Consider the following 23,600-nt stretch of genomic DNA (forward strand, 5'->3'; position numbering starts at 1 on the left):
TAGATTTTGCAGGGATGTGGCACCATATTCCACCCTCTAGAGGCTCTAGAGATGCCATTTTCTCCAGGGGAACCAAGCCTGGAGAGCCACTATAATTCCAGGAGCTCGCTGTGCCCCACCTGGAGGTTGGCAACCCTCATTAGGGAATCTGGAGGGGTGAATGTGGAAAACGTTCAAATCATTTCCTGCAGGGATGAGGCATCATAAGAGTCCACCCTCTAAAACTGCCATTTTCTCCAGGAGAATCGAGCCTGGAAATCCACCGGGAGGTCATATCGAGAGATCGCCATGCCCCCACCTCGAGGTTGGCAACCACCGCAGCCGCCCCGCCCAGCCCGACTGCGCGCGCCGTTGTGCGACCGCCCCGTGAATCAGCAAAGCGGTGGTCACGTGAGGGGGGCGCCCCTAGGCGTCGCTCCTCGCCCCTGTCACGTGAGGGGCGGCCGTGCGTGAGGACGCAAAAGGGGGCGTGCGCGCGGTGACGTAACGCGGCGGCAGCTCCGTCAGGGCGAAGACGGGCGACGGGCGGAGAGAGGCAGAGCGGCCGCGTCTTCGCTTCCCCTTCAGGCTCAGCCGGCCATGGCCATGGACACCAGCGGCAAGGAGAAGGAGGCGCTGCAGCTCCTGGCGGAGGCCGACAAAAAAGTGCGCGGCTCCCAAGGCTTCTTCTCGGGCCTCTTCGGGTGAGCGGAGGGGGTGTTGCCAACCTCTAGGTGGGGCCTGGAGATCTCTCAGAATTATCGTTCATCTCCAGGCCCCTGGAGAAAATGGCTACTTTGGGAGGAGGGAGTGGACACTAGGGCATTACACCTCACTGAGGTCCTTCCCCAAACCCTGCCCTTCTAGGCTCTACCCCTTAAATCTCCAGGAATCTCCCGACCTGGAGCTGGCAACCCTAGGGTTATTGAGGGAAGGTTCTCGCTGGTGCTGGAGGAAGGACCCTGTGTTTATACCCTGCTTTTCTCCAAAGCGGCTTACATCATTCTCTTCCCCTTTTTATCTCCACAACCACCCTGTGAGGTAGGCTAGGCTGAGAGTATGTGACCGTCCTGAGGTCACCCAGCAAGCTTCTTTGGAAGAGCGGGGATTCAAACCGGGATCTCCCAGGTCCTAATCTGAATCTCTCACCTTTACTTGTTGAGAGCCACTGTAGCATAGGAGTTAAGTGGTTGGGTTGTAAATCGGCACTTCTGCTGGTTCGACTCCCACTCCTGCCATGAGCTCAGCAGGTGGCCTTAGCTAAGCCCCTCCTCTCAGCCCCAGCTCCCCAGCTGTATTGTGGGGATAATAACAACACTGAGTTTGTCCTCTGCTCTGAATGGGGCACTAATCTGTCTAGAAGAGCAATATATAAGTGCAGTTGTTATTAATATGAGAACTGCTGTAGCATAGTGGTTAAGTGGCTGGGTTGTAAATTGGCACTTCTGCTGGTTTGACTCTCACAACTGCCATGAGCTCAGCAGTTGGCCTTGGGTACCTCTCGCAGCCTCATCTCCCCAGCTGTATTGTGGGGGGGAATAATAACCCTGACTTTGTTCACCATTCTGAGTGGGGCACTAATCTGTCCAGAAGGACTGTATTTATGTGCAGTTGTTGTTGTTATTTATTTCACTATGTTAAGCTTGGGCAGGAGGAGAGAACACATCTACGTATGTATGTGGAGGACCCTGAAAGGAGGAAGGGGAGAGGGGCTGATGGTGCAAATCGCAGCCAGAGTTACACCTTTTTTTCAAGCCAATGGTTGTAACTTTGTCCAGGATGTCATTGTTTGCAGGGATGGGGGTGGGGGGGGTGGGGAGGTCCGATAAGATGGCTGTGGAAGGGATGGAATTCTGCTGGGGGGAGGAGGGTCCAGTGGGCTGAGGAAGTGGAGCCATCTGTGGGGCGGAGTGGCAGAGTGGAAGCCTAGAAGTACCACAGGGGGGTCAGGAAAGGGGCGAAGTGGTCTGGCATGTGTAAGTGGGGGGGGCTTGGAAGGGATAGGGGAGGAAGCAGGTTGAGGTGAAGGGGTTGCTGAGGGTGGAGGTGGTGGGTGGGAGTCAAGGAAAGAGGTGGAGGGGCATTTGTGGCAGGGAGGTATTCAGTGAGGGGATAGATGGGAATACAGAGGGACAGAGAAATAGGGGCTGGGAGGGGGGTATGTTGGGCAAAGGGCAGGTGATGCTAGGAATAAGAAAGCACTCTGGAAGTGGAGAAACTGCCTAGAAGCAAGTGAGTTTGATAAAGAAGGGAAGGGCCAGCCGGTTCCAATAATTACCAAGCAAAGCACTGGGCAGTGGGGTTCATTTGGTGCTGGTGCCTGCATGTTGGGCTTTGGCAGTTGTGGAGAGGAGAGCTGAGACAGGGTGGCATTGTCAGGGAGGAATAACGGGGTGAAAGTTGGCAGTTCAGAAAGTTGGTATAGAAAATGGTAATGACGAAGCAGAAGCGGTTAGAAGATAAGAGGCTAGAGTTGGGCAGCTGGTGGGTGTTCTGGCTGCAAGCATGTGGGCTGGTTGGCTGAAGCACTTGTGTCAGGGTCCGCCATGGAGGGACTGTGGATGCAGTGGGGTTCCGCTACCACTTTCATAGTAACTGATCCACCTCCTATAACCGGCCAAGGTTTGTTCAGTCAACTGCACACTTAGGAGAGGAAATGGGGAGTCATGTTGGAGCAAGCTGGGAGGTGGGAGCAGCCGGTGGCCATACTGTTCCGGAGATGAAAGAGCGTTTGCTTCAGGGAGCTGCAGTGAGAAAGGGGAAAGGTGCCGGAGGTGCGGACAAAGCTGCCTTAGGCAGTGTCAAGCGGCTGGTCCATCTCGTTCAGCATTGCCTGCTGTGACTGGCAGGGGCTCTCCAGGGTCTCAGACAGAGAAAGGTCTTTTCCAGCACTTTCCACCTGAGAGCTTATGACTGGAAGCAGAACCTAGGATCGCCCCCTTGCAGAGCCTGCTTACCTACTCATGATGGTGGGAGCACCATAGATGGGAGCTGGAAGAATTTTCTCCAAAACCTGTCCTTCAAAAATGGTTGTGAAAGATAAATTGGGGCGGGGAGCTGGGACAGACTTCACTGTAAAAGCCATCAAAAGGCCACTCTCCCCCTGAGATCCGCCTGCAAAGTCCAACGTGCCCTGAACGCTGTGGCTGACCTGTCACATCCAGGATCGTCCTGGCGCCCCTCTTTTCTCAGATAAATGGCTTGACAGTTTCCACTCCTGCTTGTTTCTCCTGTTCCCTCATCATCTCTTGCTGTGCCCCAGTGGGACAACTGGGGTGGAGCTGCTGGTGGGAGCTGCAGGAAGAGGCCTTTGAGGCACCCAAGCCAGTTTGTCGTGGCTTGTGTTCATGGCCAGCTGCCAAAGGAGGAGAAGCGCAGTTGAGTCCCAGCTACGTGTCCTAGAGGGCAGCAGGGAGCCCCGTGCTTGGGACAAAGGCTTGTGCAAGGCAGAGGTAGTCATGTGCTGGGGTTAACAGTGTGTGCCGGAAATGGATGATGGTTGGCAAGGCTGCCGAGGCGGCGTAATCCTGGGGTGTTTTGCTGGTTTCACCCGGTGCGTACCTGATTGCAGAATGCACTCATTGGCATCTGAATTCCTACATCCCCTGGTTCCTCTTGAACTCAGTGGGGCTCTTCCATATAAGCCTGTGTAGAACGGGGCTCTGTCGGCTTTTTTCAGGCAGGCGTCGTTCTTTGGAGGGGCAATGCGCTTGAGATAGATGGAAGAATGTGGTAAAGCATAGCTGCCTCTGAAGGGAAAGGTCTGGGTGTGTATGTTGCCAGTCAAGAATCAACTTCAGCCATTTGCCCGCCTTGAATTATCACATGCCTGGCTGGAAACATGCGGATGGGCCTGGCATGGAGCGAAGAATGAAGACAGATCATCTCTTGGCCAGAGGAGCAGACTGAATTGTGTGTGGCAGAGGGTTTCCACCACTTACTTGTGGGTGCCAGTGACGCAGAGGGAGGCATCGTCTGCTGATGTTAATTAGAAGCTGGGAGCCTGGGAGGAATTGGGCTGCGTGCACATATGAACAAACAGCGGAGAATCCCTCACCACGACCACTAGTAGCATGAGACTGCTTATCTCCAGGGATAGAGGAGCATCTTCCTGCTTACATGGTTTTGACTTCTGGCTGTCTGGCATTGGAGGACAGTTGCCTGTGGTGCAGACTGCTGAGGCTTGGGGCTTGGTGAGCAGGAACATGCCCATGTAGCCCAGAACTTGAGTGGTATTTTGCAGGAGAAGGGTGTGTTTACCTCTCCTTCTCTGTGCTGTATGAGAGAGTCCGGGAGGAATGCATCTGGATACCCGAAGCTCTATTTGAGCAGGATGGTTTCCCTCTCACCCCATCCCCCCTTTTCAGTGGCGGCTGACTGGCAAAGCTCTGGGCATACCCAGTCCCTATCAGATCGTATTTGGGGGGAGGGCAGGGTGACACAATATTTTTTCCCTATGTGCCTGCGGTGTCCTTTGGGTTAAAAAAAGACTGTGTCTTGTATGTGGGTGGCCTGGCTTTGTGGCTGACATAAACCACCCGCTTTACTCTTAGGTACTTGAACAAATAGTTTTGGAGTGCTGTTGGGAGGAGGGGAGAATAACCGTAAAAGAAGACCTTGAAAGGGCCATTGCTGACAGCAGGTTAGCAATTAAGAGCTCAGTAGAACGCAGGCCTGGTGGAGGGGAGGGGCTGCTACCTTGAACAACTGAAAGAGCTGGAAGGAATTGGATGTCCCTTGGTTGAATGAGTCCTGGGAAGTGAGAAGGTGGTTTGACCCTAAGTAATAGTGGTGGTGGGGAGAGCCCTCAAGTCATAGCTGACTTATGGCAACCCCTGGTGGGTTTTTCATGGCAAGAGGTGGTTTGCCATTGCCTGCCTCTGCAACCCTGGACTTCATTGGAGGTCTCCCATCCAAATACTAACCATGGCCGACCCTGCTTAGCTTTTGAAATCTGTCAAGACCAGGCTTACCTGGGCTAGGGCAGGGCAAGTACTAAGAGAGAAACAGATTTGGTGCCTGGCAGGGAGTTCAGCCTTCCCTGAGAACCTCTCTCTGTCGTGTATCCCTGATGGGCAGCCAGCTCCTTCCACACCCAAGTTCTGCCCTACCTCAGTCAAAACCCGTTCCTTTTAATTGTCAAATCAATTCTGTCATGTTGGCAAAGGTAGAAGAACTCCGTCTGGGTTTCCGATTAATTAAATGGAAGGGAGAGCATTCACTTTAGTGCAGTGGAAAAACCAAGCTGTAGAAAGGGAGCTTTTTTCTTGAACTGTGCAGGCGTCCTCTCAGAACACCCTGCGTCCTCTTGTTGCCCAGTGAAGACAACCTGCTCCTTTTGTGCTTTATTTCCCCTCCCTTGCAAAGGGAGGGGAAATGCTGCAGCCAGGGGATGTAACCTGTGGGTGGGGAAGGCGAGAGTGTCGGCTCACGCCTGCAGTGTCTGTTACTGGAGCATCAGCCAGCAGCTGCCTTGTGCAAGGGTAGGGGGGAGGTAGGGAACAGAGGACAGCTGATGAAGCTGGTGACTCAGGGTTGAGGTTTTTTCCTGCCTTGCACATCACACGCATCCAAGCCTAGAGAGGCCGAACACCTCTGCATCAGGGAACTGAAAAACTGGAAGATTTTTTTAAAGGCTGCAAAGGAGCGACTGATGCTTCAGTGGCTGGAGAATGGGAGGGAGTCAGTTGCTTGGGTGTGTGTGTGCACACAGAGAAAGAGATGATAAAACAGAGGAGAGAGCTTGAACACTGAGCCCTCATTTCTGCTCCCTGGAATTATTTCTGTAGAATCAGTGGGGCTGCAGCTCCTCTCACGATCTCCGCTTGGAGAGAGAATCACGTAATGCCTTCTGTAACTGGAAGTCAGGAAATGTGTGAGGGGAGGGGAGACACCAGATCAGGCTGCAAGCGTCATGGGAGAAAACCATGGAATTCTGGGTGTCGTAGTTCTGACAGATGATGTCCTTCTAATTTCCCAAGAGATCTCTAGTTCCCAGAATGGAGTCCATATGGTTAAACGGGCTGGGCCCTGTCAGGGAGACAGACCTTCATTGCAATAAGTCACAAAGTCTTGAAAGATCACTCTGGAGGGCATTACGAGGAGGTTCTTTAGTAGGCTGAAATCGGTGTGTGCATGCAGCTTTTCCCCAGCTGATTTTTAAACTCTTGAGGTGGTTTCAGTTGAGAAACATTTTGAGGGTTAAAAGGTTGTCTTGTGATGCTCTTATCTCTTTCAGTGCTATAGTGCTGTCTCTTTGTCCTAGATCAAGATGGGTAGCCGTGTTAGTCTGTCTGTAGCAGTAGAAAAGAGCAAGAGTCCAGTAGCACCTTAGCCACAAATTTTATTAGTCTTAAAGGTGCTCCTGGACTCTTGCTCTTTTCTCTTTGTCCTGACAGCCTGTAAAGTTGGTCATATTTTCAGCCGTATTTCTTAGAGGCATGAAAATCTAAGGATTAATTTGATCTCCCCTTGGCATATTTTGTCCTCACAACAGCACCGTGAGTAGGTTGGGTAGAAGAAACCCTTCCCATCAGTGGAAATTACCCCTGGATCTGAGCCTTTATGTCCATCTGCCTCGCTGTAGTACATAGAAATGCGCAACAGGACCTCTGAAGTGTATCTTAATGTTCAGGCCTTGTGTGTATCTCTCCCCTAGAGTGCTTAATAGGTGTCCTCATCCCTGCATATGTTGTCTTTCAGCCATACGCTTTGGCTAACTGCATGCCTAGGGGACTTGGGCTGCTGCAGGTTTCCGAAGGGGGATTCTGTAGCTGAAGCGGGTCTTGAGCGTACCTTCGTTGCGCCCCATGCCACAGCTGCATGCCTCCACCCCAGGAATTTTGCACCCAGTACTAGTGAGCGAACGCGTAGCTGAGATCTTGCTTTTACTTGGAGGCTGAAAGCTGATCATACCCAACTTTTCTAGCTACTCATAGCTTGGAAGCTTTCCAAACTGGATTCTGTACATTTTTTTGTAAATGACCGAGGGGCTTAACCTGTATGCGTTTTAAAAATTCTTTAAGCTGTGAATTGGCGCTTAGCTGCCTCCCCACCCCCCACCCCCATCCCCTTTCCTCTTCAAGACAGGGCTGGAAAAGCTTGTTCTTCAAACCACGATATTTACTTTGCTGAAGCTTAAACTTTTTGGCAAGGTCGGTCATGGCAATTTTCAGAGGGAATGAATCTTGAGCTTCCGGTGAAGAAATTTTCTAAAGTCTGCCTGTGCTGGGTGGGTAGAGAGAATATTACAGAAGTCTTGGAGGTTTGGTAGTGCAGGACAAACACAGTTTGGGTTTTGTGGCGGTGCAGAACTATGCACAATCTTGCTTCCAGTGACATCTTTTCTCACGATCGAAATGGGAGCAAGCACTCCGCAAACTGTAGGGTTGAATTGGCCCAGGCGGTTGTGCTTTTCACTTTTGATTTGTGTACTTCCAGGATTTAAAAAGAGCCCCGTGGCGCAGAGTGGTAAGCTGCGGTACTGCAGCCCAAGCTCTGCTCACGACCTGAGTTCGATCCTGGCGGAAGCCGGGTTCATATAGCCGGCTCAAGGTTGACTCAGCCTTCCATCCTTCCGAGGTCGGTAAAATGAGTACCCAGTTTCCTGGGGGGTAAAGTGTAGATGACTGGGGAAGGCAATGGCAAACCACCCCATAAAAAAAATTCTGCCAAGAAAACGTCATGATGCGACGTCCCTCCATGAGTCAGTAATGACTCGGTGCTTGCACCTTTACCTTTACTGCCAGGATTATTGAGGACATTTTTATTTGGGGACACTTAAACTTTTCAGTTTAGGCAGACTTTCTGATGTAGATTTGTGTTAATATCCCTGTTTTGTGCTAAGCATTTTGCTTACTCTGTGGTCACTTGCTGCTTTTGGCAGTTGTAGAGATTAAGAATCCCGAAAGAACAGTGCTAGATTAGACCGGGGGGTGGGGGAGGGAGGGGGGTGTCATATCAAATTCAGCATCCTGGTTTCCACCCTGGCTAACTCGAAGTCCCTAGGAAATCCTCAAGCAGGCTGAACAAGTAATATTATCTCCACTGTCCCCCAGCAACTAGTATGTAATGATACTCCACCGCACACATGGCACTGAAAAGCAGGTTATAAATCTCTTATTTGTGTACTTTCCTGTATCCAAGAGGAGCTTTTCTGCAATGTGGTGAAGAGGTTCCCAATGAAGTAGATTGAGGGAGAGGTCGGGATTTGACGAAGAGTAATAGGGTAGAGTCAGACAGTAGTGGAAAAAGGGGTAAGACAAGGCATCTTTTCTGTTCAGAAATTATAGCCTGGATTCCGTCATTCCACCAGGCTAAATGCAGATCCTTTTTCAGCAGAAAAGATGGAAGTCTTTGCACTTAATTGAGTGGAGTGGTGGGATCCAGTCCAATTTTTCCGCTGGTTGAACATCTATGGCTTCTTGCTTGAAAAGGTCCTTGGTAGAATAATTGAGGCAAGGTGGATTGGGTGTTATAAATCTCTTAATTCTTTTTTCGGTGTTGTTTTAGACTGGGGTTGCCAGCCCAGTTTCAGTAGCGTGCGTAAGGCACAGTGTTGCTTGAGTTCATCTTTGCCTACAAACAGATCTCTGCCCGCCTTACTTAGTGTAGCTATTTGCTGCTTTTCCCTCCCAATGTTCCCAAATAAGCTTACACCATTAAAGCCTAGCATGAAAATACAATAGAAACCAAACACATGATTTCAACTACTGCACGTGGGCTGGTCTTGACTCCAAAGGCCTGGCTCGTGCGATGGCAGGAGCCTCAAGGCAGGAAGCACGGAGGCCTCAAACTTCTGACCACACTCAAGTCTGTACCAGTTGGGCTGCTGTCTTTCTCATTACAACCACAGGAGAAAATGCAGGGGGTGGTTTTGCTGTGGTCCCTGGCCCTGCCAAGGCCTCCTCTGTGTGCCCGCACTTGGAGCTCTCAGAGCCTCCTCTTGTTGGCTGCCTCTGCAGAACTCGAGGAGCCTGAGCTGCCACCTGAGAATCCCGAATCCTCCTCTGATTCTGCAGTTGTCCTGCCAAAGGGGAAATGTTGTCTCTTTGCTTCCATTACACTACTAAGTTTGGCATAAAACCTTCCCGGGGCACTCTCTGGAAGGATGTTTTCTCTCCCTGCCTTTTTGCATTGCTCCAGCCCCAGATGCCTACATTTTGACTTCTGTCACTAGAGAGCTGCCTTTGAATTTGCAGCCCAAGCCAAACGGCCCTCTTCCCCCATCGCTGCTGACTTTGCTGCCGCCTCCGCCCGCCTGTCTCTTTAAACGTGTTTGTCAGCCAGTGCTGTGGCCTGATGCGGCGGCCTGTCGTTCTGTTTCTAGGGGTGGTTCCTCCAGGGTCGAGGAAGCATGCGATATCTACGCAAGAGCAGCCAACATGTTCAAAATGGCCAAGAACTGGAGTGGTATGTAGCACCCTGTTCCTTAGTCTGTAGTAAACTCTGTCTTTCTTCCTCAGAGCCAGACACCTGGGCAATTCAGACTCACTTCCCTTTCACTGATATTGCAGCCCAGATATGTATGTAACGCACAACCAGAGCAGGGAAGAACCAAAAAGCCATGTCAAGCGCTGAAAAGACACTTTTCAGAACAGGCAGCCTGTAACAGCCCACGGAACTGGCAAGCGCTGTAGGAAGGGCTGCTGTCCTAAGCCCAGATTAGATTTTTCAGCCACTTTTGTGAGAGGAAGGATGAGTGGGGAGGGGAAACCCTTCCCGCTTTTCTTCCTGGGTCCTACACCTGTCAGCTTCTGTTAAAAGAATAGATGGGCGTTGGGTGGGTGCATCTGATGTCCAATGAGAACTCTGCAGCCCGTCACTGGCTAGCAGCCTCCGAGGGGCTGGGAGGCGGGGCGGTCAAGCCATTTCTTTCTCATACCCTCCCCTTGGTTTCAGAGTGATGGGATAGCATCTTAAGGAGCTCCAACTTGAGGTTTCCACTGCAGCTTACTGAAGGCGCAATGTGCCCGTGCCAGAACGTCTGTGCCAAGCACTGTGTGACCACCTGCTCTTTCTTCCTCAGCTGCAGGGAACGCTTTCTGCCAGGCCGCTCAGCTGCACCTCCAGTTGCAGAACAAGCACGACGCGGCCACCAGCTTTGTGGATGCCGGCAACGCTTTCAAGAAAGCTGATCCTCAAGGTAGGGATTGGGGCAGGGCGCAGGTCGTCCGGGGGGGAGGGGGTGGCGGTGGGTGAACTTCCCTGCTGGTGAAACAGGAGGATGGAATTTGGGAGAAGAGGTGTGGGGGGCTTGGTTCCCTAATTCAGGTACACGGCACAGCTGGATCTTGGAGGCAGAATTCTTTCTTTCACATAGTTGAATCTGTTCGCTCTTTAACAGTGTGGGATTTGGGTCTTCCTGGGACAGAGTATGCAAAGCCCTGGGGTTAACTGAGTTGTTAAGACTTTGCTGAAGAAATGTGCATATCTGTGTAGCCGTTTGTGTTATATATATCCCAGGTCAGGCATCCTCTGGGGCTTGCAGTGCACTTGCCACTGAATGTCACTCGCTGAACTCTTCTCTCCGAAGCGGCGAATCACACAGCAAAAGCTGCCTTGCATCGTGTGAGCCGAGATGCCATTGTAGGCGGCATCCTCAGTTGCCCCGGCACTGGATCGGTGCCAGTTAAACACTTTGCCCTGACCCAGTGGATGCCAACCTCTCACTGATCGGCGGACATAATCCGCCACATCTTAAGGTTCCAGTTTTACCTTTGGAAGGAGGATCTTGGATGCCTCCCTTCTTCGTACGGAGGCATGGAGCCAGCCCCTCTGCCAGAGTAGAGGGGGCCTCTGAGCCTTGTGTGACGCGTCTCTCCTTCCGCTCTGACCACCACACATCTGCTGTGATGTCCTGGAAGGTTAAAAGCCTTCTTTGGGGGAGGGGGGTGTTACCTTGTTTTGAGTTCTCTTCTTAGCACCCTGTATATCTGCACAGCTGTTAGGCCAAGCAGGCCTTTATTTCCCCCTGCAGTGTTCTTTCTAGGTCAGAGGGCCGCTCTCCCTTTCCCGGCAGAGGGTCCCTCCTCCAGGGTTTCACATGCCTCTTTGCTGGCAATCATTAACTGGGCAGATACGGGCAATTGGGTGGCGAGGCACCCACTTCTGCGTCTGCCCGGGCGGGGGAGATAATGGAGCAACCCGAGAAGAAAAATGTAATCCTCCTGTGGATTTTGCTTAATCTTTGGAGATCTGCCTTGTGATTATCCCTGTGGCAGGCAGAGCAAAGAGCAGACCTCGTCGTTGCAACTGAGGAAAGCGGAGATGCATCGGAGGCTTGCGTTGGCTCGCCTGAGTGTTTTTCATGTGGCTTTAAAGAGGTCCATCTTGACGTCCACATCCTTCTGCTTGGCACGGTCTGCTCTTTAGACCATGCTGCCTTTTCGTCCTGAGCATGCCCTGGAGAGGAAAACATTGCCTGCTGATCTTGGTGCCGCCGGCTTGTGCCGGAGTGCCATCCAACTCTCGGTTCAGCGGAGATTATTGCCACAGTCGGAATAACTTCCTGCAAAAACAGCTTTTTGAAAGTCTGGAGTACCTAATTCCTAGGAATGTACAACTTTCATTGCTTAGAGATGAGAATTCTTTTACCCTTTCTATATTGCTATAATTTTTTCCAAGGCTTGGAAAACTAGCAAACGGTTACCTGTGCATTCCAGGATCATCTATGCCTGCAGAGCTTGGTTTCCAGTGCAGGCCTAACTGTTAATCACACATGACTGACATGAGAGCCCCATTAACATGTTAGTTTTAACAATAAACAGCCACCAAACTAGTAATATATAAGACCCTGTATGTGTGCTAGATTGTGACCTTGTTAATGTTCAAATTACACTTTGAGCGAGGGGCAGGGAGGCTAAAGGGTTACTTAAACAATATTTACACCCTCGCTGATTCCGTGTGCCTACAGAATACATGCTCTTCTGAGCTGAATGGGTTTTCAATTCTGCAGTTCTCCAACTGGCCACAAAAGGGCAGCGGGGAGCTATTATTGTTGATGCTGGAGTGCCCGCTGTGGTTGTGCCGACCAGAGTTGATAATTTTTCCTTGGTGAGGGGAGATGTGTGAAGGTGGATTGTACCAATTTCCAGCTGGGGAAGGATGCAGAAGATCGCACGTGCTGATTTTTTAAAAAAATCCCATCAAAGCAGCAGTTGGAACTGGAGAACTCTTCCAGTTCTTATAAGATCTGCAGCCCTAGGCAGATTTTCCCTAAGTGGCTATTGATTTTCTCTAGGGAGGGGAGCAAGCTATGAATAAACTCCTGGCTTTGTCCCTTTCAGGGAGGTCAGAGGAGTGAGCAGTGTTGGCAGACAGCTTTATTTCTGCACATTATTTTGTTAAAACCGCTAACTCCTCTCTTATCTCAACAGAGGCCATTAACTGTCTCCTCAGAGCGATTGAGATCTACACAGATATGGTAAGCCTGTCTTGAGACGTCTCTGTTGCGCAATTCAGCAGTCGATTGACTTGAATAAGGAGATGGTTGCGAACCCAGCAGAGGGTAGCCTGTCCTTTGCTTGCTTGCTGTGGTTTAGACGTGACTCCTGCTTGCCAGAAGCCACCGCCTGCATGATCTAGATATCCAGGGTACTTTAAGAGGGAGAGTTAAAACTGTAAGGAGAGTGGCAGCGTCTCCACCCCTCTTTTAATCATCTCCAACTTGCAGGGTCCAAGCAGACAACAGTGGGGGAGGGCGCTGCTGCGGGTGGGAAGAGCTAATTATTGATAGCATTTTCAGAGTAACATCTTCTGGCTGAACAAGCGGCTTGTGCGCCCTGCCAGGGGATTGGCGTTAAATCTTATGTGGGGATTGTCCGAGTGGAGGCCTGGTGCTTTCAGCTGACGCAGTATCCTAGCGTGGACGGTACTTAAAGCATAATGCAGATCGCTTGGCCTAGTGAATCAAAAGAGTGTATCAAAGTTGGCAAGGCTTAATCCCTGGACGTTCTTACAATAAGTTAATTGAAAGTGGTGCATAAACCTCTATGAGCGCAGGCAATCCCGCCGTCCTGTAGATAAAAATAGCGCAGGTAAAACTAGCTACTTGTTGGCCATATGAAGGAAAAAGTGTGTGAATGCATTCCCTCCCCCAAACCCTGGGCAAGAGGACACTTAAGGTAACATAGATAAATCTTTTCAAGTCTCTTTGCAAAGAAGCCTAAGTAGCGCATAACTGCCAAGTTTCCCACATTCTGCCACCCCAAATCAGGCTGCTTTAGAGCCACGGAAAGTGCACAGAACTGCTTACATATCCCAGGATGCTGGTTCGGGTTTCACATCCATCTGTCTTTGTTCTCCCGTCAGGGCCGTTTCACCATTGCAGCCAAGCACCACATAACGATAGCAGAAATCTACGAGATGGAGCTGGTGGATATAGAAAAGGTACGTCCTGAGAGAATCCACGGAAGGGCAAGGTAGCACGAAAGTCATTTCAGTGCCTTGCCTTACTTCTTGAAGGGGCTTTCTCTTCAAAAGGATACAGGTGATACTGGAACCAGAGTAAAGTTTGAAGAGTAAGCATTTTTAAAGCATGGGCACCAGAAGCGGGGGGATATGTCCAAAGGATTTACAGGTGAGTATGGACAGGGATTAGATCTAGGTGGAGTAAAAATTGGTGGAAGGAACATTAACATTTTGAGTTACGCAGATGACACCACATTACTGGCAGAAAATAGTGAAGACTTGAAATGACTACTGATGGTTAAAGGAGAAAGCACCAAAGCAGGATTACAGCTGAACATCAAGAAGACAAAAGTAATGACTGCTGAGGAATTACACAATTTTAAAGTTGACAATGAGGAAATTAAAATTGTTCAAGATTTCCTATTCCTTGGCTCAATCATTAACCAGAGAGGAGGCTGCAATGAAGAAATCAGAAGAAGATTGAGACTTGGAAGAGCAGCTGTGAGGAAGCTAGAGAAGATCCTTAGAGATAAAGATGTCTCTCTGGGAACCAAGATCAAGATAATCCAAACTATGGCATTCCCCATTACTATGTATGGATGTAAAAGTCGGACAGTGAAGAAAGCTGACAGGAAGAAAATGGATTAATTTGAAACGTGGTGCTGGAGGAGAGTTTTGCGGATACCATGGATGGCCAAAAAAACAACTAAGTGGATACTAGATGAAGTCAAGCCTGAATTCTCCCTAGAAGCTAAAATGACAAAACTGAGGCTATCGTACTTTGGTCACATCATGAGAAGACAAGATTCTCTGGAAAAGTCAATAATGCTAGGAAAAGTGGAATGCAGTAGGAAAAGAGGAAGCCCTAAAATGAGATGGCTGGACTCAATAAAAGAAGCCATGTCCTCCAGTTTGCAGGACCTGAGCAAGTCTGTTAATGATAGGACGTTTTGGAGATCTTTCCTTCATAGGGCCGCCATAGGTTGGAGGTGACTTGACGGCACATAACACACACATGGCTTGGGAGTGTCCTTCAGAAGGAAGGCTGCACCCATCATTGGCTCTCAAATTAGAGGTGCAGACATATTTAAAACGATGTGGAAGATGTCTGGATAAGTCTTGTTTCAAGCCTGTCTCTTCCAGTCACATGTGTTGGTCGTCGCTCAGTTCATTACAAAAGAGACTTGCTCGTGTCTCTTGATGTGATCACTCTGATATGCCTCTAGAGGTATTGGCTGTGCTTTGTTAGATAGTGTGAGTTCAAATCTTTCAAGTCCCTCTTAGCCTGGGATGGTTTTATAAAATCTTTGAGACGGCCAGGAGTGGGAAGAGTTTGCAGGGGGCACAGCTGCGTTGCTCACAGTAGTTTACCTACAGAAGGAACCTAGATGGAGTCCCATCTGTCGTTGCCTTGCACGTTGGACTCCCTGCCACCTACAGCTTCCCAGTGCACAAGAAAGTGAAGTTTCACCGCTTGGTCCTGCTTATGAACTCTCTGGGGATATTTGGCTGATCTTGGAGGTGAAGTTGCAGTCAAACACAAACGTGCGCTCCTGTCTGCTTCCTTTCCAGGCAATAGCCCATTATGAGCAAGCTGCGGATTATTACAAAGGTGAAGAATCTAACAGGTAACTAGAAGCCTCCTTTGCCCATCTGATTTCCTGCTGTCTGGTCAAAGAGCAGCAGGGCCTCCTCTGCAGTGGCCACCTGTTGCATTGCAGTGTTTCCATTCTTCCCGCTTGGGTAGACTTTGGACTTTGTTGCTGGGTTGCTGCTGTTTTGTCCTGAAAAATTAATCACTAGAGATGCAGTCAGCTTCTGTCCTGTTTTTCCTGTGCTTTGGTGCATTGGCATGAAGTTGCTGGGAAAGACCATCTGGAGAGTTGAGAGGGGTCATCAGCGGGCAGGTGATGCTTGGCTCAATTCCACCTTTTTGACCGTGGAAGCATGGGCACCTCTGAGTGGGTGGCTAGAGATGGTGACAGGCTTTGAGGGGGAAGAATCTGAGGTCTGTCCAGACGAGATAGAGATTGGTAGATGCTTTGAGCAGGGTAATTGGACTCTGTCCAGAAGCATCAGCTGTACTATCTAGGGTGCTTCTGGATCTAGCTCCAGAGGAGTCAGCCGTGTTAGTCTGTAGTCGCAAAATAGTAGAGTCCAGTAGCACCTGTAAGACTAAACAACTTTATTGTAGCACAAGCTTTCGAGAACAACAGCTCTCTTCGTCAGATGCACCTGACGAAGAGAGCTGTGGTTCTCGAAAGCTTATGCTACAATAAAGTTGGTTAGTCTTAAAGGTGCTACTGGACTCTTTACTCTTTCTGGATCTAGTGTTATTCTTGGAACCTCTTGTGGTAGTTGGCACCTGGAATGCCTTTTAACTGCTGATGCTGGGGCCCCATCTCCACTTGCTTCTAGAAAAATATGATCTGGTTGCTAGACTGCATGCCTTGGTAACCTCCAGGCTGGAGTTTCAGGGACATAATGACCCTCTTCACCTCCTTGGGTGTGCAGTGTTCTCCTTCTTGCTTCTCTGAGAGCATATTGTCCAAACAAAAAATTGCCTCTGAGGGGCATGATTTACTGTGAATGTAGGACTCTTATGTGTTTAACTCTTCCTATGCCTATCAGTCACTCCGTGTAAATGCCCCCAAGCCTTTCTTTTTCTCTGAAGAAGAACTATGTTTAAAAATATTTAAAAGAAGCAGGGAGGGACGAGGTATTTGGAGAAAAGTACAGGTAGGCTGATAACCGATAAGCCCCCCACTGTTCTGCTTTGCAAATTCTCTCTCCTCCCGAGCCAAGCGGGAGGGTTGAGTGGACAGGCATTTGTTTTGTCATGTGGATTTCCACGTTGCCAAGCAAGAGGAGTCTGGGTGATGCAGCCGGATTTGTTTCCTCCTCATCCCTGCCGGGAGGGTCGGCCCTTTTTTACTTCCTCCCTGAATTCCCTTCCTCCCGAATTTCCTGCCTTTCAGTCCCAGTCATCCTTCCTCGAGCAGGGCCTTTCTGGGGCCACGTACCCAACAGCTCGTGTGTTGGAGGATGTGAGAGGGTGGTCGGAGAAGTGGGGGTGGGTGGGGAGTGCTGCTGCTCCTTCCTGTACAGATGTCTTTAGCTTCTCCTCCTTTTCTTTGCAGCTCTGCTAACAAATGTTTGTTGAAAGTGGCCACCTACGCGGCTCAGCTGGAGCAATACCAGAAGGCCATTGAGATCTACGAGCAGGTCTGGTTTTTAGGATCCTTCTCTCTCTCTCCCCCCCCCCCCTCTTTCTCTCCTCCGTAATGTGCATCTCAGTGGAAGTTGTGAATAAATCAGAGATGTGGCATAGATTGGTAGCCGCAACAAATCCTGTGAATGAGAGTGCCCTGCGGAATCAGGCCACAGTTCCCCCCCTGGCCTTCTGGAGGCAACTGGGCGGTGGGCAGCCAGACACGCTCAGAAGCCCACCAGTGGGACGTGACAGCAGTGACCTCTCCTGCTGTTGCTTCTTCTCCCCCTACCTGCTATTCAGTGGTATACTACCTCTGAGCATCGGGGGTGGGTGTGTGCCTTTAACTTTCTTGGGGTCTGTTCACCAGGATCTCTGAGCTTTGCTTGAGTCTGTGATTTTATTGGTTTATTTATTGTAATTTTATCTACTGCTGTAATCCGCCCTGAGCCCGCTCGTGGGAAGGGCAGGCTATAGGTTGTATAAATATAAATTGTATACACTGAATAAATAATAATAATAATAATAACACCTATAGAACTGCAAAAGACGGCGCTACTTGGAACAGCATACATATTACGCAGATATCTGGTTGATACTTAGGTCTCCGGTGGAAACTTGTATCAGCTTAGCAAGTCCAATCAATAATAATATGTGACCTCTGCTTATTGTTGATTGTGTTTTGGATAATTTGAATAATAATAATAATAATAATAATAATAATAATAATAATATTCTCCTTTTCCTCTTTGGCCATCTAGGTGGGCACCAGCGCAATGGACAGCCCCCTCCTGAAATACAGTGCGAAGGAGTACTTCTTCAAGGCGGCCCTGTGTCACTTCTGTATCGATATGCTCAATGCCAAGGTTTGGGAGCCCATTTTGTCTTCCTGGAGGGCAAAAGTGCCAAATTCTGTATCCACATTACAGAAAGCGATTTTTATTTGTTCTTTACAGTCTGCCGGTCTCCTTGACGCTTGAGTGGACTGTGCAGTATAAGTCAATGCTGTCTACAGGATGAAACGTCATTATTTTTATTTATTTATACTCCACCTTTCTCACTGAGGCCCAGGGTAGATTACACAACACAAGGGAAATAACAATATAATCAACAGTTCGGACATTGACTGAGCAAAGCACAAAAGTGATTGACAGTTAAAAATTCAGTGAGCAGATAGAAAAGGGTATGGAGCAGGAAATTTGAAAACAAGCATAAAGCTGAGACATCTGATAAGCAGCGAATTCAGCCAGAAATCTGAACAAAGCCCAAGTATTGAACATGACATGTTAAGCAAGCAGAAAATGGTACAACCAAAGTAGAAATACAGTGTGGTGAGAGCAAGATAATTATTTATTTTTTAAAAAAATTATGCTGTCTCACCAGGAACCTGGTTTACAATGTAAAAATAATAAAACAGCATTAAAATGTTAATTAAAACCCAGCCTGCCATATGAACATATACCATAAAACCAGGCCACTGACAGTTTAAAATAAGTTTCCGGAGTAAGCATTAGGAGATAATGCACACAGCAACGGATAACACATGCTGTACACGATATGTGGGATGCCTTTCAATTCACACACACACACACCCAGCTTCTAATTTCACAGGGTGGTGGATGGGTGTGCAGGATTGGGATAGATGTTAAGGGACAATGCAATTCTGACTTGTCCAGATGTGCCTGGAACATGGCGTTACCTTGTCTTTCTCCCTGTGGTTGGCTAAACTGCTGAGGGTAGATGTCTGCATGCAAGATTGGCAGGGGGGAGTGGGATTAAAGGCTGAAGCCATGAAGTAAAAGAAAATCCAAGAGGTTTGTGCAGGGTGCTGGGTTGATATCCTCTGGCTGCAGCTGGTGGGGCTTGAGCAACTGTTGCACCAAACCCAGTAACTAACTGTTGGGTTTCTGTCCCCCCCCCTTTTTTTTTTTGCTTTTATATCAGCTGGCTGTACAGAAGTATGAAGAAATGTTCCCAGCTTTCTCAGACTCCAGGGAGTGTAAACTGGTTAAAGTGAGTCCTCTGTGTGCGTCTTTTAATCTGGTCTTTTCAGTCTGGCTGAACATGTTTGGGTCCCACGCTATTGTGGGAGGCATCTATTAGAATAAGAAACCGTTCTTCAGTACGCCAGGGAACCTGGATTCCGCACTTGGAAAAAGACGTGTGCTGATCACATGGCTGAGGGTCTGTACATCCCTCTAGGGGTGGTTGTGAGTGCACAGAGGTTAAGGATGGGGGAGGAAGAGGTTATGCAGGGCCAGCCAGCCTCATTTAAAGGCAGTCCAAAGGCTTACTTAAAGAAAAAAATCTCAGATGAGCAGCCAAGTTAGCCGGCGGCGAGGAACTCCGATGCTGTTTGTTACTTTGCTTTTGAACTGATCTACACGAAGCTAACTGATCTCCTGTCTCCCCAACAGAAATTGCTGGATGCTCACGAAGAACAAAACATAGACAGCTACACTGAATCGGTATGGTCTTGATTCTCCCCTCGAACAATGCAGGGGGGTGGTGGTGGCTAATTTCTCATTAACTTGAGTACTGAGAAGTCTGTTTGGTTGGGAAGATGGGTTGGTACGGGTTGGCTTCCTTTTCCTCCAGGTGTCTTTCTCAGGCTGCCAAGTCCTACCCTCCTTGTTGTATTTCTCTCCCCTGTATAAAAAGGCAGACAAACTTTAGGCTGCAAGAAAAAATGATCCATCTTCAATGAAAGAAGCCCTCTTTGGAATGGGGGTGGGCGGGCAGGGGCAAGCAATTTGATGGAGTCCTTTTGGCAGTTGGAGACCCCTCTAAATCCCAGCTGCCGACAAAAAGAATAGAGAGAATGGCATCCTAACAGAGGAGTCCCAAGAGGTCAATGGCTCCAACATTCTGTAGAAATCAGGAACAATTCCTAGCATAACTGGCAGTTCCTAGTTTCACATCCAGCTAGGGTTTCACTCTTTGGGCTTGTTGCCGTGGCCTTTTGATCACCCCATCTACGTTTTTTTTATAGCAAACAAAAGTACTGTGCGCTTGTACAGACTGTGGTTCTGTTTAGGATGTGTAACAGCCTCTCTTTTAGGAAATGGCTCAGATGTTGGAGACTGAGTGCCAGGGCTTTTTTTCTGGGAAAAGAGGTGGTGGAACACAGTGGGTTGCCAGCACAGGGGGCAACTCCTGGCAGGAGGTGGTGCCCCTGGTACCACATGTGCACGTGCAAAGTGTGCGCACACTTCCAGGACCGCACAGTGACATCCCTCTGGGTCAGCTGGAACAAGGGGAGGAGTTTTTTAAAGTTTAAATCTCCCTTGGCAAAAATGGTCACATGGCCGGTGGCCCCGCCCCCTGATCTCCAGACAGAGGGGAGTTTAGATCGCCCATGGCGCGGAGGGCGATCTAAACTCCCCTCTGTCTGGAGATCAGGGGGCGGGGCCACCGGCCACGTGACCATTTTCAAGAGGTGCCGGAACTCCGTTCCACTGCGTTCCCGCTGAAAAAAAGCCCTGCTGAGTGCCATTTTGTTGCTTTTTTTTGGTCAGGTCAAGGAGTATGACTCGATCTCTCGCCTGGACCAGTGGCTCACCACCATGCTCCTGCGCATCAAGAAAACCATACAGGGCGAAGAGGAGGACCTGCGTTAAGCAGCTGCCCCGCAATCCACTGCTCCTTTTCTGCGGGACTCTGCATGGATCAGCGGTGGAGGAGAAGGGGGGGGGGTCTTAGCAAAAGGAACTGGACTCCAATGGCAAATGGTTTATTTAATCCCTATCTCATAACCCCTTTCCCTGCCACTGTCTCTTCGTATGGCGGAAACAGGACCAGGGAGCAATGCCTGTGGACTGCTCCAGCCGGAGAGAAACGCAAACTGTAATAAGAAGTCCTCCCATTTCCGCTGTTTTCGCCGCGCTTCCCTTCCCGGGTCTGAGAGTCTCTCTCTTCCCAAGCCAGCCTGGATTTCTTTCTGGCAGCTTAAAATAACGTGTATGGTTTAATGTTTAAAAGTCTCTGCAGCGAGCTCAGCTTGTGGCCCCAGCTTCCTTTCCTCTTCCCTAGGAAGCTTATTTGAAGACATCCCAGGGATAAGAAAACCTCTTCCCTACAGCAGATGAGATGCGAGATCCCTGTTGCCTCATGTCAGTGTAGCCCTCTGGTCCCCATCTTGTCAAGCAGGTCCAGCCCTCCCTCCTTGAAGCAAGGTTTTTGCAAGGTTGGCCAGGCTGCCTCTCCTTTCTTTGGGATACTGGTATCCTTTTTTTGGGCCTGGTATCATTTCCCAGGAGTGGAATTGCTTCCTGTTCTCGGGGTCAGCCTTGAGCCAGCCCCTGCTGCCTCAGCTTTCCCCCAAGTCTTGTATGGAGGCTGCCTCGCCCCCCCCCCAAAAAAATTTCACAAATTCTAGCAGGGATCTGAGAAATCACAGACATTCTAGGTAACTTGCACACTGTATGAGCTAACTTAGCTTCTCCTGGTTTACAAGAAACTCTTTTTGTTCCCAGATAGAAACGCTTCCATCCCAACTCTTCCCCTTATTTTGTAAGCTAGTACCCGCCTACCCAGTCGATACATAGTGGTGCTGCATATTCCTAGTTAGTCCTTGTGGGGAACTAAGCAAGATATTTATTCTCCTGTTGCCTGTGGGGCAAGGAGCCACCGTTTTTGGATTTGTGTGGCGGGTAGTCCCAAAGCTGTTCTCTGCTAGCGACTCTGTGCAGCAGCTGCCCTCTCGCTTTGCACGGCTGCTGTGCTTCAGGCTTAGTTCGAGGGCAGTGGTCCTCCTGCCAAGTGTTCTGCGTTCATTGCCATAAAGCTCTGTCCTTTTTGGTCCTCCCACTTGTGTTTCCTCTTGTGTTTGGGCTTTCAAAACGAAACCTTATCATGTAGCTGGGAGTCAAGGGTCGGCACTTAAAGGGACTTTTGCCCTTCAGTAATTCTCATGTTTAACTTTTTATTATTGAAAGCGGGGGGGGGAGCGGGAGAACTTGGAAGCTCTCTGCATGTTTATAATGTCCATCAGTGAGTGACTGCTGATTTAATAGTGAAAAACTTGCACACGGCAACAGGACAGTAATTTAAAAACAACTCTGCATGGGTGGAAAAAAGAAACCGCAATGACGTCTTCATGGTAGCCTCTCTCTAAGTTCCTGCTGCTTCTCTCTGAGCTTAGATGACTTGCATGTCTTCAAATGTACCTTGCTGTTCTTTCCCCGGTGTTTGAGGACTAATTCTGGCGCCTTCCCCCCCCCCCCATTGCCCCACTAAGTTGTGGTTCCATTTCTGAACGCTGGCTGTGATTCTATCTATACATGTCTATAAATCACAACTGTATGCTTGAATCTGGTTGTCTCTGCGTGTGTTTGGTCTTCACATTGATGGAGAGGCAGCATTTGGATAGATTTTGGGTCTCCCCTGCTTTTTCTGTGCGAATTGCAACTGCCTTCAACGAATGAGGTTAGGAATATTTAGCCCTTGCCATCTAGCCTCAAGCAAAGCAGAACTCTGCCCTGCCTTTTAATTAAGCAGATTTTAATTGCATAAGTTTGCTTTTGTGCAAGTCATTGAAACCTCTTCCTCTTAACTGCGACAGTTCCCCAAACCCTGCTCGGGCTTCAGAACTTCCACGAGGCTGAGATGCGTTGGAAGTTTTATTTTCACGATCCTGGCCACTAGCAACTTGGTTTAAAAGCAATGCAAGCAACATTCTCGGGACTGTGAGTTCTGCACCTAGTTATGCCCCAGTTTTAAAACGAGGTGTCTCGAACTTTCAAATACAAGCTGAGAAAGAGGAAATAGAGGAGTCAGCGTTCCACTGGGATTCACGCTTTGCTGAGAGCTGCATCTTCCTGTTGCAAGTCCTTGGCCTAAATAGCCAGTTCCACAAGGGGTGCTTTCAAATCTCACTTAACCTTGTTTGGTGCAGACCTCCCTCCAAAGGTTTTAAGAAAGGCTTTGCACAGAACAAGAGAACACTGATAAGCTTGCCCCTTACTTGTGCTGGAGAGTTGCATCTTTTGTCACAGTTCCTTCCAGAAATCCACATGCTAGAGATGGGGTGGGCTCGGGAGCTGGGCCTGGCAGTTTTCAAAACCAGCTGTTAACACACGATGGGAAGGGTGGAGAAATGAGGGTGCCCCACAAGCAGCGAAGCCGAAGCATGCTACCAGCTGTGTCCAGCAGGATGATACTACCAGCATATTATATTTATTTATGTATATACATTAAATATATATTATAATCACTGTTTTTGCCACACCCACCACTCTTCTATATGCCCCGCCCTATCCAGTCACGCCTGCTATTGTCATTCACTGGCTATTGTCTTTTTTTATTTATAAGAATTTTTATTGGGTGGGTCATTATATCAATTCATACATACAACACATTATTTTATCTCCCCCATATAGTAATATCCCCCACCCTTTCCCCCCTTTTCCGTTGACTTCCGACAGTTTTCCATTCCCTTCATCTAATTAACTTTACTACCTCTTAATATATAATCCTTAATATATAATCCTTAACCATCCTAAACCCTATATAACATAGTTATCCAATAACATAATCTAACAATATGTATCATATATTTAATACTATATAATATCCAGTATATTCTAGCAATGAATCATATATTCTATTACTCAACATATACACTCTCTATAATAACATACTCTATAATAGTATAACCTATAATATTCCATATCCAAAATAATATATATCTACTATACCATATCTATAACATTCAAAATTATTATTTTCAGTATTACTTTAAGATATATTGCCTCATTTTTCCTCTTATAACTTAAATTAGCCGTTTACTATATAGTGCCCTACATTATACCATAATCTGGTGTATACCCTATAAATCTCGTCTTATTATGACCTAGTGTATTACAGCAAAATACATCGCTATAGCCTGGTATATTATCACAAACTATATTATCCTTTTCCAATATAATGTTAAAATTTCTCTATATTCAGTTAAAGTAACAGAGCACTACCCTCCCCTTAAAAAGTATCCAAAGACCAC

The 23,600-nt window shown here is 48.5% G+C and overlaps 1 protein-coding gene across 1 annotated transcript; it reads left to right on the forward strand.

The window, feature by feature from the left end:
• The first annotated feature begins 482 nt into the window (after positions 1-482).
• NAPA (NSF attachment protein alpha) lies at positions 483-21,912 on the forward strand. The gene is made up of 11 exons (XM_054999368.1): positions 483-683; positions 9,308-9,390; positions 10,007-10,123; positions 12,357-12,403; positions 13,291-13,368; positions 14,962-15,017; positions 16,530-16,614; positions 17,362-17,466; positions 18,545-18,613; positions 19,018-19,068; positions 20,119-21,912. The coding sequence occupies exons 1-11, from the start codon at positions 580-582 to the stop codon at positions 20,218-20,220; spliced, it is 897 nt and encodes a 298-aa protein (XP_054855343.1). The 5' UTR covers positions 483-579; the 3' UTR covers positions 20,221-21,912.
• Positions 21,913-23,600: the final 1,688 nt, after the last annotated feature.

This window comes from Eublepharis macularius, chromosome 15 (assembly GCF_028583425.1).
Source record: "Eublepharis macularius isolate TG4126 chromosome 15, MPM_Emac_v1.0, whole genome shotgun sequence".
Classification (NCBI taxonomy): domain Eukaryota; kingdom Metazoa; phylum Chordata; class Lepidosauria; order Squamata; family Eublepharidae; genus Eublepharis; species Eublepharis macularius.